The 26,157-nt window shown below is 53.8% G+C and overlaps 1 protein-coding gene across 4 annotated transcripts; it reads right to left on the bottom strand.

Moving 5' to 3' along the window:
- Positions 1 to 206: 206 nt before the first annotated feature.
- On the bottom strand, positions 207 to 26,088 carry DDI2 (DNA damage inducible 1 homolog 2). 4 transcript variants are annotated; one of them, XM_071575449.1, is made up of 10 exons: positions 25,905 to 26,088; positions 19,654 to 19,783; positions 18,463 to 18,690; positions 16,105 to 16,231; positions 13,392 to 13,519; positions 12,256 to 12,384; positions 11,424 to 11,527; positions 10,268 to 10,457; positions 6,285 to 6,347; positions 6,106 to 6,192 (listed from the first exon to the last, which is right to left on the bottom strand). In XM_071575449.1, exons 1-9 carry the CDS (start codon positions 26,040 to 26,042, stop codon positions 6,331 to 6,333), a joined length of 1,191 nt encoding a protein of 396 aa, XP_071431550.1. In that variant the 5' UTR covers positions 26,043 to 26,088; the 3' UTR covers positions 6,106 to 6,192; positions 6,285 to 6,330. The 4 variants fall into 4 exon arrangements, with proteins under 4 accessions (XP_071431546.1, XP_071431550.1, XP_071431548.1 ...); XM_071575447.1 differs by lacking the exons at positions 6,106 to 6,192; positions 6,285 to 6,347 and adding an exon at positions 6,356 to 8,241; XM_071575448.1 differs by lacking the exons at positions 6,106 to 6,192; positions 6,285 to 6,347 and adding an exon at positions 6,356 to 8,231.
- Between the last annotated feature and the right edge of the window lie 69 nt (positions 26,089 to 26,157).

Raw genomic sequence — 26,157 nt, 5'->3', positions numbered from 1 at the left:
GACCCAACAGCCCATCCCCAAAGAAGGGGAATATGGGAATTTCTCATGCCTGTTCTCAGGCCCTGCCAACTGGAATAATTTTACCCACAGATCTGTACTTATATTCAAAATTTATGTTAAGAAAAATCCATTGGTTTTGGGAAAAAGGCAGAGAGGATTTGAGTGTGGAGCTGCCGACCTCAGAAATACAGACAGACCAACCAAGCAACATTATGATAAAGTGTTTATTCTTTTTTTTTTAAATATCAAATTTTTTTTTACACATCAATGTTGTTGATAAACAGTCCCCCAATATTAAAAAAAAATCAAAAAAAAAAGAATCAAGTGTGTATTACTTTGGGCAGAACCACATCCCACTGATGACACCCCCACTCCTCCCCTCAGCCGCCTGCGAGGCCACGGCACGTTCAGCCCACAAGAGTCAATGACACAAATGCAACCAGCTTTAGGATTCCTGAGTATTGGTTCCCTCAAGTTCCCTAAGTGAGTGTGTAAAACTCTGAAGCTAAAAAGCATCAAAGTGTGACCCAAACTGCTGCAGTTTGGATCACAGACTAAGCCTTGTCTACACAGTGCAGGAAGAAATCTCTTGAACGCTTCAGAGGGGAATGATGGACACAAAACTGACCCCGTTTCCCAGGCAGGCAAAAATACCTCTGGACTTCTCCTCTTTGAATTCCTGATAAAGTTCTGGGGAGCTGTTTGGCAAGAAGTCCAAGTCTGGTGAGGAAACCTCTGGGATCTGCTCCTCCTTTTGTCAATGGCAGAGCATCCTACAGAAAACTGCAGTCAAGCATTCAGCAAGTACACTTAAATATTGCTACTTTTGAGGAGATGGCAAGGGGGGAGACAAAGACAGGAAGAGGGGAACAGAGAAATTACATGGTTAACAGTCCTGGAGACCAAGTGTCTACATAGCAAGTCAAACATAGGCAGCAACAAGGCAGATTGTCAGGGTGAGAGCACAGCTCAGCTCTGTCCAGCAGCAGGAACACATGCCAGGGACCATCACCAGGAATAATCTCTCTTTTTGTCACAGAAACCTGTGCTCAGAAACTTCCAGCTGTTGGGATTGCACTAAACATCTGCTCACCTATGGCCTTGTGCAGAGAAACATCCCCAGCAAGAGGCTGAGTCAACTCCTTCTATGTCTTTAAGGAAAATAATGTCAGAAACCAACAGTGCTCCAGGAACACCCAAAACAGGCTCTGCAGACCCACCGGGGTCCCACAGGCACTGGCAGCTTTATGAAGGAGCTTCTGAGCATGGCTGTACTCTCTAGGGCTGGACTTCCATGGTGACATCCTTTGCTGATGTGACACTGGAGCACTGATTAATGGGGAGGGGAAGAGAAGAGCAAAGTGCCTGATTTTTGGCCAGGATACTCAGTCCTTGGAAACCTGAACAGCTTTTGGTGGTGCCCCAACAAGCCCCAGTGCTCTGTCATTCCTCCTTCCTCAGAAATATTCCCACTGTGTGGGCCAGGTCAACAGAGGGAGCAGTGCAGGGATTGCTGGAGGCTGAGCAGAGGATGTGTGTGCACACAGCAGAGAGGACACACACTGAGACAAAGACACCTCTTGGACAGTGTTTGCTAAACACACATTCTATGATATTTTATTTTAAATACTCACCACTGCCCCAATTTTCTCCTAAATCTTCTAAAAAATTATTCACTAATTTAGCAGCGTGTAGCCATTCACTCAAAACAAGGCTCAGAAATGAGATTTAAATCACCAGGCTTGGACCTACTTGATAAAAGACTTGTAGGAATATTTACCAGTGAGGGGTCAGGGCTTGTTTCTAGCAGTTTGGAGAGAATTACCCAGGGAATTGCAGCACTGTGGATAAATATTCCATACAGCTTTGGCAGAAGGGCAGGTTTCTAAGCTTGTATTTGACAAGGAATCAAACTGAGCATTGAAGCAGACTGGCTGATGCTCTAAAGCTTTTGTAGCAGAAATTCCATACATGCAGCCTCAGTGGCCATGAAACCAGAGCCTGTCCCCAGCCTGGTGCAGAGCAGCAGCACCTGACCCAGCTGTGGGCAACAGCTCTGAAACAGAAAGGGTGAGCACAACAAGGGGCTGACTGGAGGAGCCAACACTGAGGAGCCAATATCTGATGCTCCAAGCAGCTGGCAGTAGATCCACCTGCAGACTAAGGGTGCAGGTTCAGCTCTCCTCCATCCAAAAGGGCCAACCTGCACCTGGTACCTGTGCTCCCTTGCTCCCAGGACCACCCCACCCAGCCCTGCAGCACAAACTGGGAGCAAATCTGGCCGAAGTTGCTCTGAGTCTGAGAGCTGGGAGCCTCATTGCTACTTCTGATAGAGAACCAGATGGGAATGGGTCTGATAGATCCTATTTCCTAAGGCTCCTGGAGACCTGATGACACTGTACTCCTGTAGCAGCCCTTCACAGAGGGGCTTTCACTGATTGGAGGTGCTCATGGCAGGAATATTAAACCAAACCTTCTGTAGGGGTAACTCCACCACCCACCTGGTGAAGATGAGAAAGCTGCAGTTGACCTCAGCAACTCAAAATTTTGAGTCTCCAGTGGATCACTGGATGCTGATTCTGCGAGGGGTTCCCAGAGAGCCAAGTGCAGCTTCCCACACGGAGCAACACCCGCTGCCGGCGTCACAGGCAGAGGGACACCAGCCAAACCTGGCTGGGACTGCCCCAGCTCACGGAAAAGCCCATTGGAGAGGGGAATGCCTTAAGGCCCTCCACAGGGTAAAGGATCTCTGGGCTGCCCAAAGGTCTGAGACAAACCTGACACCGGCGCTCACCGACAGCAGAAACGCCTGCGAGGTGACAGATGAAACCAAACCTGCCTTGGCTTTAAATGCCACCTGCACAAAAACAGCCCAGCACACATGGAGGGAACCTGCTAAAGCAACAGGGAACATGAAACACCAGGACACAGGCCTGAGACAACAACAACACCACATGGAAGCCACAAACAAAAACACGTGTCTGGTGCTGCCGAGCCGTCGCTCAACGCAGCAAGTCCAAGAGGAACACCTGACACAAAGCCACGTCTGAGATTTGCAAGTGGGACTAAATCAAAGTTCCTACTTAAAATTTGGTTTCAGCCACACTTTCCTTCTCCTTCCCCAGCCCTGATAGTTTTGGGGCTTTGCAGAGCATTGCAAAGGAGTTCATCCCCCAAAAAAGCATCTGGAAGGGGCCTCCTACAGCACAGCCTCGGTGAGGCCTCACCACGCAGGGACTCACCAAGGATGTCCCACAAGGCCACGACGGTTGTAGCGCAGAAGCCACGTCAGTGCATTTGTTTCATGAACCCTGTTGGGGGGCTCTGGCTCTTGAAGAGATGTGAGATCAGCACCCCCAGCTGAGAGGCTGATCATCCCCAGACACCCAGACAAACCAGGGCAAAGCAGATTCTTCCAATCCCAGCCCCTCTCAGGGCACAGGGAACGCAGCCAGAGAGATGAAGTTCACTCCTCCCCGGGCAGAGGGGGATTTGGAGCTGTAACACATGGTTGGTTTGTTAAACAAATTTGTCATTAAGGTTTTGCCTTAAAGTGGTTGAGCTTGTTCTTTTTGCATGGGGGAAATGAGATGTGGGCAAGGCTACAAAAAAAAAGTCAAATACTCCTTTTCCCTCCCCCCATCCCCTGCAGTTAATACCAACACATCTCCAAATAAGTTAAAATGTCTCTTTTAAGTTTTGGTAGCACCAAATTCTATCCCTTCCTTTCTTCTATCCCCATGTTGTAAACTGGAGCACACTGGCCCGAGAGCATCACAGAACCACAGAATATTCTGAGCTGGAGGGGATCCACAAGGATCACAGAGTCCAACTCTAAATCTAACCAACACTAAAAGATTTGGCAAAAATAAGCATCAGCCTTCCCTGTGCACACACGAAAACACACACTCCCAAAAAGCCCCACAGCCCTCCCTCCTCTGGCAAAGCCATCCATGGGCACCTACACACCTTTAGTAGCTGCCAGGACAGTTTCAACAGCTGGATTTTGGGTTACAAAGAGCCACAACAAATCCAGAGTCTGTGTGGACTCCACATGTACCTCCCATCCCACGGCCAATCCTGTCACAACCCACTTTGCTCCAGACAGGGCAGTGAGCGCAACGGCTTCTGCTTTTTATTCATAGCACTGGAGCTTGCTCTAAAATAGTACATTTAAATAAACCCAGCAATGTTAATCCAGGATGCAGAATTAACAGCTATCCTGTCCACACAACACTGGGGTGTTTTCTTTCTTCTCAAAGGCCAAATCTAACAAGCAAAACAGAAGAGACAAGTTACTTTGGCTGCAAATCATTAAAAAACATCTGGCTCAACATTCTGCTCATCCATCGTGGTGTGCAATTGAGATACATCCTGCAGAAGAAGAGACCCCCCAGTCAGCTCCCTGTTACGTGGGGACGACGATGCTCTTGGCCAGCAGGATGAGCAGGGCGAGATCCGCGTTCCCATCCGCCTGTTCCAAGGCCTCGAGCGCCTCGCGCGGGGAGAAACCGGCGCCGAGGATCCGATCGACATCGGCCGTGGGGAAGGCAGGGGTGGCCCCCGTGGTCAGTCTGCTGTTGGCAGCTGGTGGGCCCAGTGGTGGCTCCTCACACCCACCCTCAGGAGCAGCTCTGCTGCTTCTCCCAGTGAACAGGCCCTGAGGATCCCCAGGTGCACCTTCACCCAGAGCAGGTGTGGAGGAAAGGGGTGTGTTTTGCTCTGAAGTCAGACTAGTTGGACTCTGAGAACCTTCTGCCAAAGTCTCCCCCTTCTTCGGGCTCTGCTGCTGCCCAGGTGTGGCTGCTGGACTCACCACGACCAAATGGCTCTTACCTGGACCCTTCTGCTCCTCTGAAGCCCCTTCACTGAGCACAGGCTGCCCAGCGCTGACGTGCTCTCTGCCAGAACCACAAGGCTGGCTCCCCTCATGGCAGGAACAGCTCTGTTCCTGGCTGGCTGGAGCCAAGCCTTTCCCCTCACCTTCAGGGAGCCCCTTCTGCACTGCTGCTGGCTCTTGGAGAACCATTTCCAGCTGGGAGACTTCTTCGGAGGCGAGGATCTTACAGTCCCCTCTCTGACTGGTGACCAAGAGTTTGTGAAGCTCCTTCAAGGCTGATGCCAGAGGGAAACACGGCTCTTCTGAAGGTCCTCCTGGATCTGTGCCCAGCTGGGTGATGCTGGAGGGGGAAGAGCTGGCTTCAGCCACCAGATCAGACAACTCTGCAGGGATTTCACTGGTGCTTCCAGACTGTGGGACATCAGCGGTGGGAATCGACTCACTTGAGGAGGGTGGAGACTTCAGCAACTCCACCTCCATGGCAAAGGTGTCTGAGTTCAGGTCAGACACATGTCTGTCCTCAGTCTGCTGCTTCTGCTCCCTCCCTGAGCCCTGCACTGCAGCCTGTTCAGCCACATCCACTTCCATGGAGGCTTCCATGTGCACACAGGAGGCTGACAACTGGATAATCCCTCTCACACAGGAAAGACCTGCTCTCTCCAGTCCATCTCTTGTTTCCAGGGCAGGATTTTCTAGCTGGTTGGCTTCTCCCACAACAGGTTTCTCAACCCCACCAACATGGCAAGGAGGTTCTGGGTCAGTTGTCTCAGTTTGCTCCTCCAGATGTTCCTTTTCTGGCTCTTTGCACGCCCGATGGTCTGTGGGAAGCTCCTGCTCTTGCTCCTGCTCTGAGGGCACACAGACATCTTCATCCTGCCCATGCCTGGCAGCAGCATCAGCCAAACTGCCTTTTGTCACTTCCAGAGGATGTTCCTGACTGTCATCTTGTCCTTTAGTGTTACATTCCTTTAAAATGTCAGCAATAAATGTCTTCTGTGAAAGGCAAGCTGGATTGGAGCAGGTTCCCTGCCCAGGGTGGGGAGAGGGGTTGTTATTTGCCAAGGAAGAGCTATTGGAAAGATGCTCTAATACCAGAGGATGCTCTTTTTCCAGGGGTATCTGGTGTTCAGGTGAAGAGTCAAAAGTCTTGACGGCTCTGGGATCAACGGGCTCTGCGAGGCTGGATTCAGATGAGCAAATTGAAGCAGGGGCAGAGACAGAACGATCAAGTAATTGATTTGTGGGATTACAGATCTTGGAATTTAGTCCTGAAGACTGGACTGGATTTTGAAACCCATCAGAAGCTGGTAATGAGGGCATTTCCAGTGAGGTAGTTTCTTTGTCACTATTCTCTGGAGAAGACAGAAGGAAAGGAGCAGTCAGGACACGGCAGAGCCACTGTTGGCACCGCGGCGGCGCAGACCGAAAGGGGCAGCATAAATACCTGGTCTGTGGCCCACTCCAGCTGCAGTAAACACACACTACATGCATCAAGGCTTCCGACGTTCTGTTTGGGTTAGGAAACAAACACACCAGACTCGTGTTAGCACTCAGAGCACACACCATGCACAGTCACAGCTCCCTCCTGCGACAGCGCCGAGGCCGCAGGAGCTGCTGCCTCCCAGGGGGATCCTGCCTGGGGAATTTGGGACAAAAGTCAAGGGAACTCTGCCAAAGGTGGTTCTGTACTGCCTGTGCTGCAGAGAGGTCTGTGGGTGATCCTACACACAGCAAAGGGCACGTGTCTGCTGCTCTGCTCTCCCTTTCACTGGAGATATTCGGGAGACACAATTCAGGGGGACGGGAATTGAGATGGCTACACAGTCCTTGGGTTGTGCTCCCAGCAGTGCCACCACAGGCAAGGGAAGGTGAGCAAACACCACCCTGCTGCCCAAGGGTACAGATCCAAGGGGGAAAGAAATCCCCCAAAGGAGCAGCTGCTGAGGCTGGGAAGGGCAAAGCAAAGGAGAAACAGTAAGAAGTCAAGCCCAGTTCTCTGGTTACTTCCCACCCTGAGAGTGGATGAACTGCAGGTCTCTACCAGTAGCACCAAACACTGGCTCTGGTTATCAGGAGAGATTAAACAAGTGCCCTTATCTTGCTGACAGTCTAATCTCGCTGAGGTATCAGCCTCTCCTTAAGTCACTCACTTGACCTTTGTGGCTGGATCTGTCCTGCCATCACAGCCCTGCCCCTCCCAGCTCACACAGCCACAGTTCGTGCTGGGTGAGCTCCTTTCCCTTTCCCTTTCCCTTCCCAAACTCAGAGGTCTTAAACACACTGATTTTCCTGAAATCTTTCCCTTTTACAGGAGTACTGGGGCACAGCTCATCATGCCCACACCTACAGCCAGGATTCCCTTTGAATTCCAGATGGAATCTGCCTTTCTCCCCTCAGCCCCTTGTTTCTTCCATTCTCTGTTAAGCTGGTGCAGTACCAGTGATCGATGCAATTCCTTCAGACTGATGCACTGCTCATCTTTCCTAAGGGAGAAGAGCCTTGTGACACAGGATATGGATGAAAACCAGAGATCCTTTCTGTTGCTACATGGAAGGATTCCATTCACACCCTCTGCTCCCAGACCAGCCCTTTAGGGAGGAGGCAGAACTGTCTTTTGACCCTCTGGATCTGATCAAACACACCAGGGAGTTGCACTGAGGCAGCAGCAGGGGCTGCTTTTCTGCCAAGCACTGCTCTGTGTCATTCTCCTCCTGGGGCACCCACAGGAGCTGAATCCCTGCCCCACCAGGGCCATCAATCCAGCTGATACCAGGAACAAACCCTTCCCACAAAGTGCACCATCAGGGATGAATTCCCTCCACCAGGGACAGCCTGAGCTCTGTGTGGTGGCAGTGACTGGACAGAGGCTGCCTGGAGGAAGAGCTGGGTGTGAGGAGACCTGCCTGACTGCACTGCCTCTCCTCCTCCTCCTCCTCCTCACACAGCTCCAGTTTTGCTGCCAGGTTTGTTTGTAAATCCCCCACGATCACTGAGTTTCCCAGTGATGGGGAAGTGGCACAAAAGAGCATCAAGCCCTCAGAAATAAATGAGGAGGATCCAGGTGCCAGTGAACCACACCAGGCCTCCAGCACCACCTCAGCCACCACCAGCAGGTCAGCTGACAGAGATCATGAGACTCCCTTAGGTGGGCTCCAGGGATTAAATAAAGCTCAAGGATAATCCAGGTGCATTCAGAACGAGCACTTTAATAGCCTCCAGGTGCAAGCAGGAGTCTGTGTTGTGCCATCTCCTGGAAGGCAGCAAAAATTCCAGCTCTTAGGAAACAACACACATCTTGTGGGGAGCTGAGCTTCTCTGGTGCTTCATCTCCTTCTCTTTCTCTCCTTCTTCCGTGTGCTGTTCTTTCCCTTCTTGGTTCTCTTGGTACCACCTGGCAGCAACTCAGGTTTTGGAAGAGAGAGAGAGGGAATTTGCTGACATTTTAGGGAAACAGCCAACAAATGCCTGTGGGCCAGAGGCTGGTCCTGTGTCAGGACTGTCACAGCCAAGCTGAACAAGCCCCACCTTGGTCCTGTGCCTTGGTGTGCTACAAGAGCAGTGAGTGAACACACAACATGGATTTCCTATTCCCATAAATCTCTGACATTCCTTTAGGGCTCAGCATCAGTGGAGAGTGGCCGAGTGCTGATTGGCACATGGCCCTTAGAACTGTATCAGGTACATGAGCAGCTTGGATTTAAGTCATTTCAGGCACTTTTCTTTTTAAAACACTCAACTAAAATGCTTTTTTGTAAAGACTCATAGTTTGGGCTGAGGTTTGCTTGTTAGTTCACTCTTTCAGCAGAAAACTAAGCCCAGCCAACTATAATTTCTACAAAGTCTCATCCAAAGTGGAGATATATTCCAAAAACCAACCCAGGCTTCATCAGGCTCCAGGTTTTAGCAGGAAAAGAGCCAATATTTACCCCTGCCAGCTATGGAAGAGACACAAGCCCAAGGTACCAAGTCTGACCTTCAGCGACGTCAAACCCTGACTGGAAGGTCAAACCTGTGTTTGTGTTTCTCTCCACTGGCTGCAACTTGAGTTAATCAACATTCAAATTTGGCTGAAAAAATCACACTTGTAAAGTACTTCTTACTGATTCATTAAAGCCAGACCTGAGGTTTTTACTTCTCTGGAGAATTTATATTCTTAGGATGGAAGAAAATGGGCCAAAGGGAGCAAAAGTGCAGTCCTGTGCTCCCCTTAATATTATCAACTTCATTATTTGTGACTCACTCTTTGGGTTGTAAAGCAGCAACTGGGAAGTGTTGAACAAAAATTCCAGTGCATTTCAACTAGTTATATATATCTATGGTTAAATATATACATTAATATCTGATAAATATATAAAAATATAGTTAAATCTTGTTATCTCACTTGAATTTTAAATATAAGCATGCCAGAGTCTTAAAAAATTAGCAATAAAAATGTTGAAGTAAACTTCATCAGCTGAAATCTGATCCAGCAAAGAGTTCTGCATGTGTGTGGGAAGCAGAATTTACTGTCAGCTTCCAGAGGAAAAATGAGCAGGAACACTCAAAGGTCTCTATAAAACACTCAGATATAAAATGTTATTTTTAAAAATCTTGGAAAAGGCCTAAGGAAAACACCCTGAGGTATTCACAGGTTTCCTGTAACAGCAGGGGAAAAATAATGAATTTTTCCTTTGGCCAAAAGCTGAATTAAGGGAGGAGTTGAGCAGAAAATGTGAGTTTCAGGCCATGTGGATCACAGCTCAGCTTGCAGCTATTTTGGCCACAAATAAAATTACTTCACCAAATTTTGCAGCCACCAAAATCCTCCCGAGCTCAGTCACTGCATCTGTGCAGCGTGAGGACTCCAGGGGCACTGAGGACAAAACTGCAGGAGGGGAAGAGTCCCCTCTGCAGATCCCATTTAAGGCTGAGGATGCACATCAGGAGTGAATTCAGCTTTTGAAGCTCAGAGCAACTGCAAGGAAGCAACTCCCACTCTGAGGGCACAAGAACCACTCCAGGGAAAAATGTAGTGCTGTTCCTAAAAACTGGCATGAGCTGTTGCCACTGCCACAGCTGCTCTGCTTGTCCAAGGTGCTGCCATTAAGGGCAGGACTTGGGGAGCCTCCCCAGAGCTGAGCCACGTCCCTGCCAGGCACTTCAACGTGACACCAGTGACCAGGTGCCACAACAGCCCCCAGTGTCCACTCCTTAAGGGGCCAGGAAACCAGAGCAGGTGGGGAGCTGCAGGCAAAGCACCAAAGAAACAGCAAACCCCCCAAATGCCTTCATGCAGGTCTGGCTGTCCAGAAAGGGAGACAGAATTGCACTTGGAGCAAGAACAAAGCCCCTTCTCTCCACCTTCCAGGAGCTGGAACTGCTCACAGACATCCCCACACTCAGCAGAACTGCAGCAGGTTCCCATCTCAGCTGGGCTCATCCTGGTACCTGCTTCCTCCACGGACTTCTGTATTGCTTCTGCCAGCTCCTGGTCGGCGATGTCCTCGGGCCGCACGTCCTCGCGCCCCGCGCCGTACGCCAGCCGGGCACACTCGGGCAGCTCCCCCTCGGGCAGGAACGTGGTCTGGGAGCCCGTCGTGCCGATCACCAGGACGTTCTTCTTGAGATCAATGGAGCACTGTGGAACAGCATCACAGATCAGAGAACTGACTGGGTTGGAAAAGACCTCTGAGATCATCAAGTCCAATCCTTGATCCAACCCCACTGTGATCACCAGCCCAGGGCACTCTGTGCCCTGGGCTGGTGATCACAGTAGGGTTGGATCAAGACATGGTTGGATCAAGACATGGTTGGATCAAGACATGGTTGGATCAAGACATGGTGGATTCTCCATCCCTGGAGGTGTTTAAGAGGACACTCAGAGCCACATCCAGTCCCTTCTCCAGCCTCGCTCTTCTCTTCTCACTTGGGTTGGAAAAGACCTCCGAGATCATCAAGTCCAACCCTTGGTCCAACTCCAGTCCCTTTACCAGATCATGGCACTCAGTGCCACGGCCAAGCTCAGCTGAAAACCCTCCAGGGATGGGGAATCCACCCTCTCTCTGGGCAGCCCATTCCAATCCCTGAGCACTCTCTCTGCAAAGAATTATTTTCTGCTCTCCAACTTCAATTTCCCCTGGCAGAGCTTGAGCCCATCGTGCCCCCTTGTCCTATTGCTGAGTGCCTGGGAGAAGAGACCAACCCCCACCTGGCCAGAACTTCCCTTCAGGGAGTTCATCGACACGTCAGGACCGTGGCAGAGCCCTCAGTGAGAGACCCCATTCCAATGGGAACAGCTCCCGGCAGGGAACGCCGGGCCAGGAGCATCAGCTCCAAGCAAAGGGCCCTGTCTGACTTGATTTGTAATAAATCATTCAGTTACAAAGCTTTGAGCATCTCTGATCAGAGCAAAAAGCTCCAGGGAGCAGCCAGACACCCTGGAGCTGTCTATGATGGATGCTGTGGATGTGCTTCCAGGATGGAAGATAATACACTCTCAGCTGTCCCCAGGAAAATCCTAATGAATTCACAGGCAAGGCACTTACATTGCACTTTGCACTTAACCTGGAAGAGCCAGGAACTGTTTTAGAGGAGGTTTTGATACCTGATGCCTCTTAAGCATATCCAGTCCTAGGAGCATGTCCATGGGCTGCTCTTCCAGGATGGAGAAGGAGCACGCCAGGAAATCCCCTTCGATCTGCACCTGAGCTGAAACACGAGGGAGAGAAGTCACTGCTGCAGCCCAACAAATCTGCTTCCTGCTCTTCCCCCTCCCATGAAGGTCTGGGCATGTCTGAAACCACAGCTCTGGTGCCCTGCTCTGGTCACAGAAGCCCAGCCCTGTTCAAGCCCCAGGGACCGCCAGGCCTGTCGAGGTCCCGAGTGCTCAGAAGCCTCAAGTTCTGCCTCTCTGACCCCCCAAACTCAAGGGACTGTGAACAGCTCATTAGAACACAAGTCTGAGCAGTGACAACAGTGAAGAGAATCGATTTTTTGGTAATAAGGACCATTTTTTCCATCCAGAAAAGCTGCACAAGAGCACAGAGAGGCTCCTCTTCCCAAAGGAACAGCACACACTGCACTGTGCTGGAGCCCCTCCTGAGCAGCAATCCCTGCCCAACGCTCCCACCCAAACAGGAAAGGTTGTGGTGCTCCACATTCCCCTCGGGTTTTGCCCCCACAGTGTGTGTTCTCTACACCTGCAGGAGCTGGGGGCTCCCTCCCCTCCAAGTGTCACGGAAATTCCATTAAAACAAAGCATTAAATGAGACAGAAATCAGAGTTCTGTGCCTGAGACAAACACACACACACTGCGGATGCACTTTGATTTTCCTCTGCAGGAGTTAAAGCATCAAACCAGACACTCCTCGGTGCCAGGACTGTGGGGAATGCAGTCACACCCCTGCTAAAGCTGCCCCAAAAATGCCAGCACTTACCTAAGTGCACCCTGCCAATGATTTTCTGTGTCCCCACGCCCTTCGCGATGCCGGCCCACCGCCGGTCCACCAGCCTCATGATGTTGCACCTCTCAGCACAGGCTTGGCTCATGATGGTCATCTGGGCACCTGCCAGCAACACAATTCCTGTTAAATCCCCATCACAAATTGAAATTCTCTCCCAGAAGAGCTCAAGGTCTGGCCCTCAGCAGCTCCCCCAGGGCTCAAAGGCTTCCTGGGAATCCCACTGTGCTGCCTCTGGAGCAGGTCCAGAGAAGAGCAACGAGGGTGGAGAAGGGACTGGAGCACAAGTGCTGTGGGGAGAGGCTGAGGGAGCTGGGGGTGTTCAGCCTGGAGAAGAGGAGGCTCAGAGGTGACCTCAGCACTGTCTGGAACTCCCTGAAGGGAAGTTGTGGCCAGGTGGGAGTTGGTCTCTTCTCCCAGGCAGTCAGCAATAGGACAAGGGGGCACGATGGGCTCAAGCTCTGCCAGGGGAAATTGAAGTTGGAGATCAGGAAAAAATCCTTTGCAGAGAGAGTGCTCAGGGATTGGAATGGGCTGCCCAGAGAGGGGGTGGATTCCCCATCCCTGGAGGTTTTTAACCTGAGCTTGGCCGTGGCACTGAGTGCCATGATCTGGTAAAGGGACTGGAGTTGGACCAAGGGTTGGACTTGATGATCCTGGAGGTCTTTTCCAACCCAATCCATTCTGTGATTCTATGACCTGGCTGCCCACACACGGGGCAGCACTGACTGTTACTGCAGAGATGGAACAACCCCAAGAACTTCCCCTCTGGGGTTGTGGATGGGAACCATCACTTTAAAAGGCGTGTGAAATCCCCCTGTGTGCAAAATGAGATAAGACACAGACATGTGGCAGGGACCTTGCAGGAATGGTAGCCCCAGAAGCTCTGACAGGAGCCCTGACCCACCCGGGGTGTTCACACACTGCTGCTCTCCACTATCTGCTCTGCTCACCTTCAGCAACTCAGACTGTGCTCAGGGGCCAACAAGGTGCTTCAACATCTTGTCATGCAGTGCTTTGTTATGGGGCTTTTTGGGGAAACTACCAGAATGTTCACTGTCACCCTCAGTGAGGGAGAGTGTGGACAAAGAGATGAAAATGGGGTAACTCACCTGAGTCCACAAAGGCTTTCACGGGGTGTCCATTGACTTTGCAGTTGATGTAGAGCATCACCACCTGCCCGAAGCTCTCGGGAGCCTCTTCCATTGCTATCGTCATGTTCTCTTCAATGTTCTGTTGCCTGAATTTCATGGAGAGAATAAAATCAGAATTTCTACCAGCCAGGCCTTGTGACATCCCTCTGACTCACAGCCAGACCTGCTGCCCCCACCTTACAAACACACCTTGAAAGCACAGCTGAACACAGACCTCGGAGCTGAGGGATTACTAGGGATGATCTTGGTGTATTCCACAGACAACAAGCTGTTCATCAGCAGCCAGAGCTCCTTCCAACCCCTGCCTAACAACCTCAGCTCCTGAGGACCTTGTGTTGGCCACAGGGACCTGCCAGCACAGCATTAACACGGAGGATTCCCCAGCAAAACACTTGTGTGTTCATTAGTCATGGCGAGGGCACAGGGAGATGTTGCCAGGAGCTCCATCCCTGGAATCCCACACAGCAGCTGAACATTAAAATCTGTTTCCCTGGTATCCTTCCTTTCCCAGGCACAGGAAGGGAGGGAGGGGAGCAAAACCACAGCAAGAAATTCACCATGAGCACAAGCCCTTGGTGCAAATTCAGGCCAAGTGAAGAAATGCTCTTCAAGGAGCCCCTCATGGCCTCCAGGATGACCTTGGATATGATGGGTATCCACAGTGACTGCACCTGAAACAGCTTTATCTCCCAACAAAGGGCTCCAATTTTGATGCCATTTCACTTTCCACTAAGTGGGGTGTGAAATTTGGGGAATGCTCAGCCCAAAGTGTTTCCAAACAGCTGCACAGCCTTGGGCACACCCCCTTTTTCTGCTCCTCAGCAGAAGGAAGGAACTCCTGTGCCCCCAAGCAACATTCCACTGTCTACAAATGTCTGTTTTCTGCATTGCTGAGCATTTATCCAGCACCAACACCTTGTGAGAACAACTCTTACCACCACTCAGTTTTGGTTCTGAGCAAGGATGAGTCTGTACCAGAGAGACACTTGGTTATCAGTGGGTGGGAACTAAGAGCCATGTCCTGCCTCAAGGATTGATCACTCAATTGAAGCCATCAGGCCTCAGTCCAAAGCAATTACATTTGGCAAGCAGCAAGAGGGAGGAGGGGTAATGTGGTTCTGCAGAACATCACTCAGACAGTGGCACTGTTGGAGTCTGGAATTAGCCAGAGACACAGAACAATTGGCAGGATGTGAAACCAAACCTCAGGGGCAGCTGGGAGAGGTGACCCCACATTGCTGTGCTGAGCTCAGCTCAGAGCCCAACACCAGCCCAGCTCTCAGGCTCAGAACACAACTGAGGCACCCCAGGCTCCTCCTTGAAGAGGAGCTGTGCCTTCCAGAGATGCTCCAGGTTCAGACTGGCCCAGCTCAGGCAACTCCAGGACATCACACAGATAGACAGAGGTGCTGTCACCTCCTATCATAGTCATGGAAGGATTTGGGTGGGAAGAGACTGCAAAGACCATTCAATTCCAGCCCCTGCCATGGGCAGGGACACCTCCCACTGTCCCAGGTTGCTCCAAGCCCTGTCCAATCTGGCCTTGGGCACTCCCAGGAATGGGAAGTGGTTTTCCAGCATCATCCCTGGAGATTTTTAAATGCAGATTGGCCGTGGCACTGAGTGCCATGATCTGGTAAAGGGACTGGAGTTGGCCCAAGGGTTGGACTTGATGATCTCAGAGGTCTTTTCCAACCCAATCTCTCTGTGATTCTATGATTGTCCTTAGAGACAGTTAAGGGTGTGGTTCTGCCCCCCATTAAATGCCTCTTTCAGGAGAAGTTCAGCTGCCCCTTCCTCTCCCTGGCCCTGCTCCAGGATTTTATCCAAAGCTTTTCATCCAAAATATCATCATTCATATCCCTGAGAATATAACCTGCTCCTGCCTTTCCCTGGGAGGACACCAGGCTGGAATGGATGCTCTAAAACCCCTCCCCACAGATGCTGCCAGGCCCTGCTCCAGGCTTTTTATCCCAAATATCATCATTTATATCCCTGAAAATACAACCTGCTCCTGTTTTATCCTGGCTGGAATGGATATTCCAGTGGATACTCATGGATGCTGCTCCAGGTCCTGCTCCAGATTTTTTATCCAGAGCTTTTTAACCCAAATATCACCCCTTACATCCCTGAGAATATAACGTGCTCCTGCCTTTCCTTGGGCATATTACAATGGATGCTCATGGATGCTGCTCCAAGCTTTTTATCCAGAGCTTTTTATCCAAAATATCATCATTTATAGCCCTGAGAATATAACCTGCTCCTGCCTTTGCCTGGGAGGACACCAGGCTGGAATGGATGCTCCAAACTCCCTCCCCATGGATGCTGCTCCAGGCTTGGCATGAAGGGCTCCATCCAACCTGGCCTGGGACACTCCCAGGGATGGGGCAGCCACAGCTTCTCTGGGAATCTGTGCCAGGGCCTGCCCACCCTCCCAGGGAGGAACATTCTGTGCTCAGCTGGACACTCTCAGGGGATGGGCTGCACCTACACATCCCAAATCCCAACATTCCCACACGGCCCAGAGCATCACCCGCCAAGCAAACCTGTGTCTGACAAGCAGTGTGTTCAGATTCTGCCTCCTCCAAGGAAACACCACCATGGATGGAAGCACAGCAGTGTTTTCCCCAGGAAAGATCCCTAAATCCCACAAGGCACTTTGGTTTCTTACCTTATGTCTTCTTCTATCTTGGCCTGTGCCTCGAGATCAAAGGGGTCAGCGGAGTAGAGTCGGATCCGCTCCTGCTCCCGCCGTGCTCGGTCCTGCTGCTGCTCCAGCAACACCCTGGTGAACTTCTCTGTGGGAACAAGGAGATACAGAAAGGCTTTTTACTGGAAATTACTCTTGCAAATCAAATTCTGGCACAGCAAAGGCTTCCTTTGATGAGGGCTGAGGGGCAGACTCAGCAGCACACAGGAAAAAGCTCCCTCTGAGGGCAGCGTGGATGGACCTCAAAGGATTGGGGACAAATGCAGGAACCTGCTGAGATGAAAAGCAACTGGACAGAGCTTGTTCTTCTTGTCCCTTCCCAAATCCTGCCCAGTCAAACTCAGTTTCCTGGCACATACATTTTTATAGGGAAAAATAATGAAAAAACCCACAAAGGCTGACACAAAAATTTCCTTTAAACCCAAGGAAACCTAAACTAGAGATTATAATCCCTAAATATGAATGCCCACCACTGGAACCAGGGGGTCTCAGGCCAGACTCTAAGACTAGATGGACATTTGAAGACCACAGCTTTTGGATTCCCACTTTCTGGATGGCCTCTGGCTGTTTCTCACCACTTGGGTGGGATCACACACATCCCCCCAAGGTCCTGGCAGTGCATGGAGGGCTGTACTCATGGAGAATCCTGGGTTTGCTTCCAGGGATGCAGATCCCAGGAGGCAGCTCTGGCTCCAGGGCTGTTACGTGCTCAGGGAGCCCTTGGGTGCATTTTACTGTCTGGATTTTTGAAATTAGGCCTCTCTACAGCAGGTGCCTTCATCCAGCACAGCCACAGGGCACAGATCCACGTGGATATTTGGGAATTAGAGCTGAGCTGGACTGGATCTGTGCCCAAACACCCAGAGAAGTAGCTGTGCAGCAGGACAAGGGCAGAACCAGACCAAACCCCTTCCTCCTGAGAGCCCAGTGCAGCCATTTGGGACTGAAAATGCACATCTGGGTCCAAGTTTGGTATGCACAGACCAGGCAGAGCAGCAGAGGAGCCACTCCTGGGTATCCTGGGCTTAACCTCTGGTTTCCTGGCCAAGGGCAGCTCCTCTGCTCAAGGGAAAACCCCCAGCAAGAAGCATGAAGAAGCCTGAGAATGCAAAGAACGTGGTTTTAACTCTGGATAGGAACTAGAGTCAGAATTAAAAATTAAATAGGTTGACAATATCCAAGGAAGTTTCTTTCAGGCTTCCTCTGGCAGAGAAATCATGTGGATATAACCTTGAAAGTGGGAAAAAGCCTCCTGCTAAAAGCTCCTTCTCTTCACTCATTTCTCCAAACTCAACAGGATTTGTTTCCCAACTAAACATCCTGCAGAGGTTTAGAAGCACTTCTGGATGCCCAAAACTCCACTCTTTTCATACCAAAAGGACACCAGAGTTCAAAGCTTGCCCTGCAGGAAGAACAAGGAACCAACATCAGCTACTCACTTGCAGAGGCAGTGAGGGACATGGTACAAGGCTCCACCTGTGCCCAAAACACATGGACACTTCCAAGACTAACCAAACTTAACCATTTGTGACTACTGCGATAGAAAAAGCTCCCAAAAGACCCTATTTGTGTGTTCCTTTCCAAGGTCCACTCCCACAGCATCCAATAACTCTGGACAGGGCTGGTTTTAGAGCTTGCTGGTCCCTGCTGAGTCCCAGTGGGCTCTGGGATGCAGCAAACACACCACCTTTACTGGAAAATGTGCATTTGGCAGAGTCTTGGTGTAAAAACCAAGAGCTGAGTCACTTGTGTTCACACACCCTCCTTACCTGTTCATCTGGTATTTCTGGGCAGGGGAAAGAGAATCCCAGAATGGATTGGGTTGGAAAAGACCTCTGAGATCATCAAGTCCAACCCTTGGGCCAACTCCAGTCCCTTTACCAGATCATGGCACTCAGTGCCATGGCCAAGCTCAGCTGAAAAACCTCCAGGGATGGGGAATCCACCCCCTCTCTGGGCAGCCCATTCCAATGCCTGAGCACTCTCTCTGCAAAGAAGTTTTTTCTGCTCTCCAACTTCAATTTCCCCTGGCAGAGCTTGAGCCCATCGTGCCCCCTTGTCCTATTGCTGAGTGCCTGGGAGAAGAGACCAACCCCCACCTGGCCAGAACTTCCCTTCAGGGAGTTCCAGACAGTGCTGAGGTCACCTCTGAGCCTCCTCTTCTCCAGAGGATATTAAAGAAGCCAAGCAGGGGAAATACACCCAGAAACAGAGAACTCTGCCCTGAGTGCTGCCAGGTGGCACCTTTTACCCACCCCTCGTGGGCCCCCAGCGCTCCCAGCTCATCACACCCCCCTGGCAGCTCCAAGCCCAACTCACCCAGGTCCCCGCTCAGCAAGGCCTCAGCCAGGGGCGGGTTGCGCTCCTTGAGCAGGGACAGCTCGTGGGGGTTGGCCAGCAGCATCTCCCGCAGCAGTGCCGGGTTGTCCAGGCCCTGCGGGAACGCCGGAGCATCCGGAGGCGACGGGCGAGGCCGCGGCGGGGCCGGCGGCGGCTGCGAGGACGTCCCGGGGACTGCGATGGTGCTGAAGTCTATCCTGGGCAGACCTGGAGGGAGGAACAGCACAGGTGTCGGTGCTTCGTGGTTACAGCTCTGCTGGAAAACCACGGGAGGGATGAGCTGCCCTAAAGCTGCACCGGGGCGGATCCCGGGAGCCGCAGTTTGTGTCGGAAGCGCAGCCACGGCCCCGGGTCACTGGGTTAGCGATGACGGGGGTTTATGTAACTGGGCTTGTCTGTCTGCCCCAGTTTTAATCCCCTGAAATGCACTTGCTGACTAGTTATTCCCAGCTTCCCAAACGTGAATCCCTCACGGAGGGACCGCAGGGCTAAACCCAGTGGCTCCCAGGCACTTCAGTCTCTTGGGTTAAAAGAAAGCAGGGGGAAAAAAAGGTAGTACCGTTCCTGCAGACCTGCATTGCAGGTACCCATCCTCCAGCTGAGGCACGACCAGGACCTCAGCAATGCTCCCACGCCCTTCTCAGCCTGTGGCACCTTTTCCAGGGATATTTTATGACTGGGATTTGCTTGGAATGGCTGTGAAGAGGTGCAGGGCTCTGCTCAGGCATTCCCAGAGGAGCCTTTCACGTGTACACACGTTTGTGCCACTGGGTTTGGTAAGATGTGGCTCCTCAGGGAATTTGCCATAGGACACATTCAGGACACATCCATAGGGGATGTTCCTGGGTCTGACACGGCTGTGCCATCATGGCCAGTGGGAAGGGAACAAGTGGTTGTAGGAAAGCTCAAATACCTTCACCAAAACTATGCTGAACCCTCCTTGCTGCCTCCGTATTTCCCCAAAACAGCAATAAAATGGCATTGGCTTCCTCAGAACCAACCAGCCATTACATTAGAAGCCCTTCAGTGAATTTAAAAGCCCCTCTTGCCTCATCCCATCACCCTCCCTCCCTGCCCCAGTGGGTGTCAGAGGCCAACAGGAGCTGGTGTGGGATAAATCCCGAGGAACCTGCACAGGCTGGGCAGCAGCTGGCACAGAGCCCTCCTCACCTGGGAAGCGGATGGAGGGCCGGGGCTCCACCGTCTCCTTCTGCCGCAGGATCACCACGTCCCCGTCCTTCAGGCCATAGGAGGCCAAGGACCGGTTGTTGTCGGTGAGCGGCTGCTCCGCATAAACGATCTGAGCCAGGGGAGCGCCCCGAGAGCCACCGGCACCACAGCACAGGGGGGAACAAAAAAACAGGCAAGATGTCAGTTCTGGGGGACAAAAAGCATTCCAGTAAATCCTGCAGACCCATGTCAAGCTCCAGAAGGGAAGGTGTGATGTTCTCACAGGCCTGGCCAACACCCCTCGGCCTCGGGCACATGCATGTGGTTGGACAACACAGGGCTGGACTTGCCGAGACCCAGCAGTGGCTTCCAACACTCAGCACCTCAGAGAAGGGCTGGTCTGTCCTGATTAGAGGCCAAGAGCAGCAAAGGGAGGCAAGCCTTGACCAGGGCTGTCTGCCCACGTTGCCAAACTCCGACCTCTATGGTAACACAAGCCAGGGATGTTTTCTGCAGCGTGACCTGCCCCCACGGCAGCACCCACGGACATTCCGGCAGCGCCAATCCGGGTCTATCCATGGATGATCCAGCCCAACATCCACGATCTCTGCCTCTTCCCCCAGCACAGCTCCCCAGAATAACCAGTTCTGCAGGGACCTCAATCATCAGCTCAGTGCTTTCCAGTTTACCCAGACTGGGAGCACCCAAAGGCACCGCTCCCAAAGTGCCATCAATCCATGGGGGGAATGACGTTCTTGTGGCTGTGCAACACAAAGTCGTATCATTTCTCTTCTGATAACCCAGCCTAAGGAGGGGGCCACAGGTTAAACACAGAAACACTGAGATAAAGGTTAATAATCCCCACTGGAACATTCCCTTTAACACTGGGGACCTGTAACACCCACAGATGCCCTGAATCAAAGGGAAGGAGGAAAAGCAAAATAAAGCTGGGATTTATGGGAACAAATATTCCCAGAAATGGCACCTACCAAGGCAGAGGTTTCTGTGCCTTCCCTGGAGCACAGTGAGACCAAGTGGGTCGGGTCCAACCCTTGGCAGGAGCTCAGAGCAAGGAGTGCCTGAGAACTTGGCAGGAACCCCTCAGGAACATGATCAGATTTCAAGTTTTACCACCTTGTTCAGCCAAACTGCATCTTTTTGAAGCTGGAAAAGGCCAGTTCAGCAAGAACAGGTTTGCCACAGGTTGGGACTGGCAGAGAAGAGGCTCTCCCAGTGCTGGTGTGGCCACAGCTCTGATGTTATCACGGGGAGCAGACCCAACATGCTCCCAAAACCCAACCACGTCCTGTCTGAAGGTCTAGACTTGGATTGTTTCACTCCAGCAGCTCCAAAATCTCACACAGACCCTCACACAACATTCTGACCCATCAGCAGAGGTGCCACAGCAAGGCAAGGCAGGAGGAGCAGCAGTGACCAGAGCCCAGGCTGGCAGTCAGAGGCAGCAGGACTGGGGAAACACAGGATGGAAAGATATTGAGGGGCTGGAGCGGGGCCAGAGAAGAGCAACGAGGCTGGAGAAGGGACTGGAGCACAAGTGCTGTGGGGAGAGGCTGAGGGAGCTGGGGGTGTTCAGCCTGGAGAAGAGGAGGCTCAGAGGTGACCTCAGCACTGTCTGGAACTCCCTGAAGGGAAGTTCTGGCCAGGTGGGGGTTGGTCTCTTCTCCCAGGCACTCAGCAATAGGACAAGGGGGCACGATGGGCTCAAGCTCTGCCAGGGGAAATTGAAGTTGGAGAGCAGAAAAAAATTCTTTGCAGAGAGAGTGCTCAGGGATTGGAATGGGCTGCCCAGAGAGGGGGTGGATTCCCCATCCCTGGAGGTTTTTTAACTGAGCTTGGCCATGGCACTGAGTGCCATGATCTGGTAAAGGGGCTGGAGTTGGACCAAGGGTTGGACTTGATGATCCTGGAGGTCTTTTCCAACCCAATCCATTCTATGATTCTATGAAATGAGCAGGAGCTGCCCCTGCCCTCTCACTGACACCCCCCTGCAGGTCCTGCCTGGCCTGGGACCCCCAGAGCCCCCCCAGGGCAGGGGCAGTGATATGGAGGTGCTTGGTGTCCACCCCACACCACAGCCTGGGGTAACCAAGGTCAGCCCGTGCTGGCAGAGCCCGGCACGGCCTCTCACGTTACCGGCGGGGTCGGTGCTGCTGCAGCACCAGCCTGTCATAAATCCCAGCTGCACACCCAAATCTGGAGTGGCAGATTCCCTGCACAGACACTCCGGGAGAGACGAGGTAATCAGTTTAAGTGAGGCTTTACTTCTGTCATCTTGCTGGGGATTGGATTTATGAGCGTTCAGCCTCACAGCCCAGACAATGAATTAAATACTCGTGGTACGTCCATTACAGACTGGATTAATCCACTCCTGACCCATCCTGCTCCACTCCTGGAACAGACTAGATTTTGCTGCCTTTCGATGGTCTGCTCTGTGGCAGCTTTGCAGGAGGGCAGGCTCTGGCCCTGGCAGGGATGCAGGCACTGGTGGGTTCCCTGTGTGTGATGCCACAGGGTAGAACCTCCTCAAGGAGCAGAGAACCCCGGGCAGGAGCCATGGGAACCCCGGGCACGAGCCATGGGAACCCCGGGCACGAGCCATGGGAACCCCGGGCACGAGCCATGGGAACCCCGGGAAGGAGCCATGGGAACCCCGGGCAGGAGCCATGGGAACCCCAGGCAGGAGCCATGGGAACCCCAGGCAGGAGCCATGGGAACCCCAGGCAGGAGCCATGGGAACCCCAGGCAGGAGCCATGGGAACCCCAGGCACGAGCCATGGGAACCCCCAGCAACCAAACCCAGAACCCTCAAACATTCCAGAGCATGGCAAATAACAGGACATGGAGGGCACAGAGAGACAGAGACAAAGGGAATGAGGTGCTGCCAGAACAACACAGCTCTGGCAAGAGCCTCCCTGCCCCTTCTCCTGAAACGCCAAGGCCTCAGTGAGTGGAGGAGACCACACTGAGCCCAATTATTTCCTCTCTGCTCACCCAGCTCCTCTTATCACCTCAGCCACCGGCACAGCCTCTGTTATCTCACACCAACCTGTGACCTGCCCTCCCTGGGACCCCTCACGGCTCCTGCCCCACCCCAGCACCCGGAATTCACCTCCCAAGCACAGAAAAAGGCTGGGATTGACCCTCCTGCACACACAGGAATGGTTCACTCCACCTTGCACGACCCTCACAATGGAACTCATCCTCTCTCGTGCCAACACAACACCTTGAACACAATGCACACCTCGGTGGTGGGAAAAGGGCAGAAAACAGCCACGTTTGGTAGATGTGAAACTGCCTGTTTGTGGTTTCAGAATGGCAAGTCCTTCCACACAACGAGTTGCATCACTGGTAACTTGTACTTTTATAACTTTTGCACAGAATCCTTGAGGTTGGCAAAGCCCTCCCAGCCCCTGGAGCCCACCCTGTGCCTGATGCCCACCTTGGAAAAGCCTTCCCAGCCCACAGAGCCCACCCTGTGCCCAATGCCCACCCTGGCAAAGCCCTCCCAGCCCCTGGAGCCCACCCTGTGCCTGATGCCCACCTTGGCAAAGCCCTCCCAGCCCCTGGAGCCCACCCTGTGCCTGATGCCCACCTTGGCAAAGCCCTCCCAGCCCACAGAGCCCACCCTGTGCCCGATGCCCACCTTGGCAAAGCCCTCCCAGCCCACAGAGCCCACCCTGTGCCCGATGCCCACCTTGGCAAAGCCCTCCCAGCCCCTGGAGCCCACCCGGTGCCCGATGCCCACCTTGTCCCCCAGCCCAGAGCTCTGAGTGCCACGGCCAGTCCTGCCTTGGGCACCTCCAGGGCTGGGAACTCCAAACCTCCCTGGGCAGCCCCTGCCCACCCTTTCCAGACAGCAATTCCTGCTGCTGTGCCCCCTGCCCACCCCTTCCAGGCAGAAATTCCTGCTGCTGTCCAACCCTTCTCCCCATTAAAGATCCCTAAAACACCTCACAAACACTGGGAAGGGGAGGGAGAGGGAGAGGGAGAGGAGTAATAAATAACCACGTGGCAAGCTCGGCACGGGATGATGCAGGAGTGGCAGATGGAGGAGCAGAAGGAAGGCAGAGGTGGCTCCAAAAGCACAGCACTGTGTGTGACCCGGGGCTGGCAGCACCAAACCCTGCACAGCTCAGCTGGGGGAGAAACTCCTTCCAGGGAACTCCCAGCAAAACACAAGCGGAGAAGGGACCCCTCGTTATCCTAAAGCAGCCCCGGAGCTGCAGTCACTGAGGGACAGGGGACAGGCAGGAGTTGGACTCCAGTTCAGGCCTGGAGATGTCAAAGGCACTGCAGACTCCCAGGGTAGGGGCTGTCCCCAAATCCAGGAGGTCACCACAAACACAGGGGGTTTGCTGGAGACAGTCAGAACCTTTGTATGAGGTGAGTTCTCTCTTTCTACCACCCACCCAAAATTCAGAGATTTTCTCTAAAGGAAAATCCACCTCACCTGGATTTCCCATCCCTGCTCTAGGATCACTTCCCCTCAACACCGGCCTCCCAAAACACAAGGCCTGCCCAAGGCGGAGGGGAAGCCAAACTCCCCTGGGAACCTGCTGGGCGAGGGCAACTCCAGCCCCAGGGCTGCCCCTGCAGCTCCCAGCGCTGACTAATCCTGGCTTGGCTGGAAAAACACTTTGTTAATGGGGACTGGGAAAAGGCTCGGGAAGCAAAAGCCACCACCAATAAACTCCACAAACTCTGCCAGGCAGAGCCAGAGTGGAGAAAAGGAGCAGACACCGCCCTGGCTGGGAAAAACTGGGAAGAACGGCCAAAAAAGTGGGACAGAACCCAAACCACGAGCAAACCCCGGGGGATGAGGGATGGACAGATGGCCCAGACCGGCCCCACCCGCGTGTTTGGCAACGAGTGAGCCCCGAATTTGGGCTGGGGGGGGGGATATTTGCTGGTGTGCCCGTCTGGTCCCCACACCTGGGTGGAAAAAAGGCAGGAAAAGCCTCAATGTGCCCTTTCCGCCCCAGACCAGGCAGGGGTTTGATGGGATAAACAAACCCTTTCCCAAACACTTCAGGGGTTTGAGGATCCCACGAGCCACCACCTTTCCCCCTCTCGTCCCAATCCTGCCCGGTTTAAACGCCAAATTCCTACGAAACCTCAACAAAAACAACAAACCCACTTTATTTTCCCCCTCTCAGCGGGACCTGCCCCGGCCGTTTCCGGAGGGCCCGCGAGTCACGGGGGGTCGGAGCCCTCCCCGAGGGGCAAACAGGATTCGGAGCCAAAAGCGACGCGTTTCCCCCCCCCCAAACCAGAGAGAAGGGACCGCGACCCTCCCCAACAACCCTCAAACAACCCCCAAACTACCCCCAAACTCCCGATCCGCGGGCGGAGACCCCGGGGCCGCGACCCCGGGGGGAGGAGGGGGGGGCACAGCCCGAGGGGACCCCAAGCCCTGAGGAACAGGGGGGCACAGCCCGAGGGGACCCCAAACCCTGAGGGAACAGGGGGCACAGCCCGAGGGGACCCCAAATCCTGTGAGAACAGGGGGGCACAGCTCGGGGGTCCCCAAACCCTGTGAGAACAGGGGGGCACAGCCCGAGGGGACCCCAAACCCTGTGGGAACAGGGGGGCACAGCCCGAGGGGACCCCAAACCCTGTGGGAACAGGGGGGCACAGCCCGAGGGGACCCCAAACCCTGTGAGAACAGGGGGCAGGCACAGCCCGGGGGGACCCCAAACCCTGTGGGAACAGGGGGGCACAGCCCGAGGGGACCCCAAACCCTGTGGGAACAGGGGGCAGGCACAGCCCGGGGGGACCCCAAATCCTGAGGGAACAGGGGGCACAGCCCGAGGGGACCCCAAACCCTGTGTGAACAGGGGGGCACAGCTCGGGGGGACCCCAAACCCTACGAGAACAGGGGGGCAGAGCCCGGGGGGATCGGAATCCTGTGAGAACAGGGGGGCACGGCCCGGGAGTATCCTGTGAGAACAGGGGGGCACAGCCCAAGGGGACCCCAAAGCCTGTGGGAACAGGGGGCACAGAGCCGGTCCCACCCGGGCCACCCCGACCCCGTGGGCACCGCCGCTCCCCCCAGGCCCTGTGGGGCCACCCCGACCCCGGGGGCACCGCCGCTCCCTCCACACCGCCCCCCACCCCGTGGGCACCGCCGCTCCCCCCAGGCCCTGTGGGGCCACCCCGACCCCGGGGGCACCGCCCGGGCCCTGGCTGTGGGCGCCGCTCGGGGCGGCGGCGCGGGGGCAGGCCCTGACCTGGCTCTCGGCCGCCGGGATGCCGGACTCCAGCTCGCAGAGGGCGCGGAAGTTCTGCAGCTCGAAGTCGGCGTCCACCTGCAGGCTGAAGGTGATCTCGGAGCGGTCGCGGCGCAGGCAGAACACGGTGAGCAGCATGGCCGCCCCGCGCGCGCTCCCGGCCCGCCGCGCGCTCCCGCCGCCGCCGCCCCGCCCCGCCCCGCGCGTCACGCCGCGAGCCCGCCCAATCAGTGCCCGCCCCCGCCGCCCGCAG

The sequence above is a fragment of the Pithys albifrons genome, chromosome 22 (assembly GCF_047495875.1).
Source record: "Pithys albifrons albifrons isolate INPA30051 chromosome 22, PitAlb_v1, whole genome shotgun sequence".
Lineage (NCBI taxonomy): Eukaryota > Metazoa > Chordata > Aves > Passeriformes > Thamnophilidae > Pithys > Pithys albifrons.
This window is presented reverse-complemented; position numbering and strand designations above follow the sequence as displayed.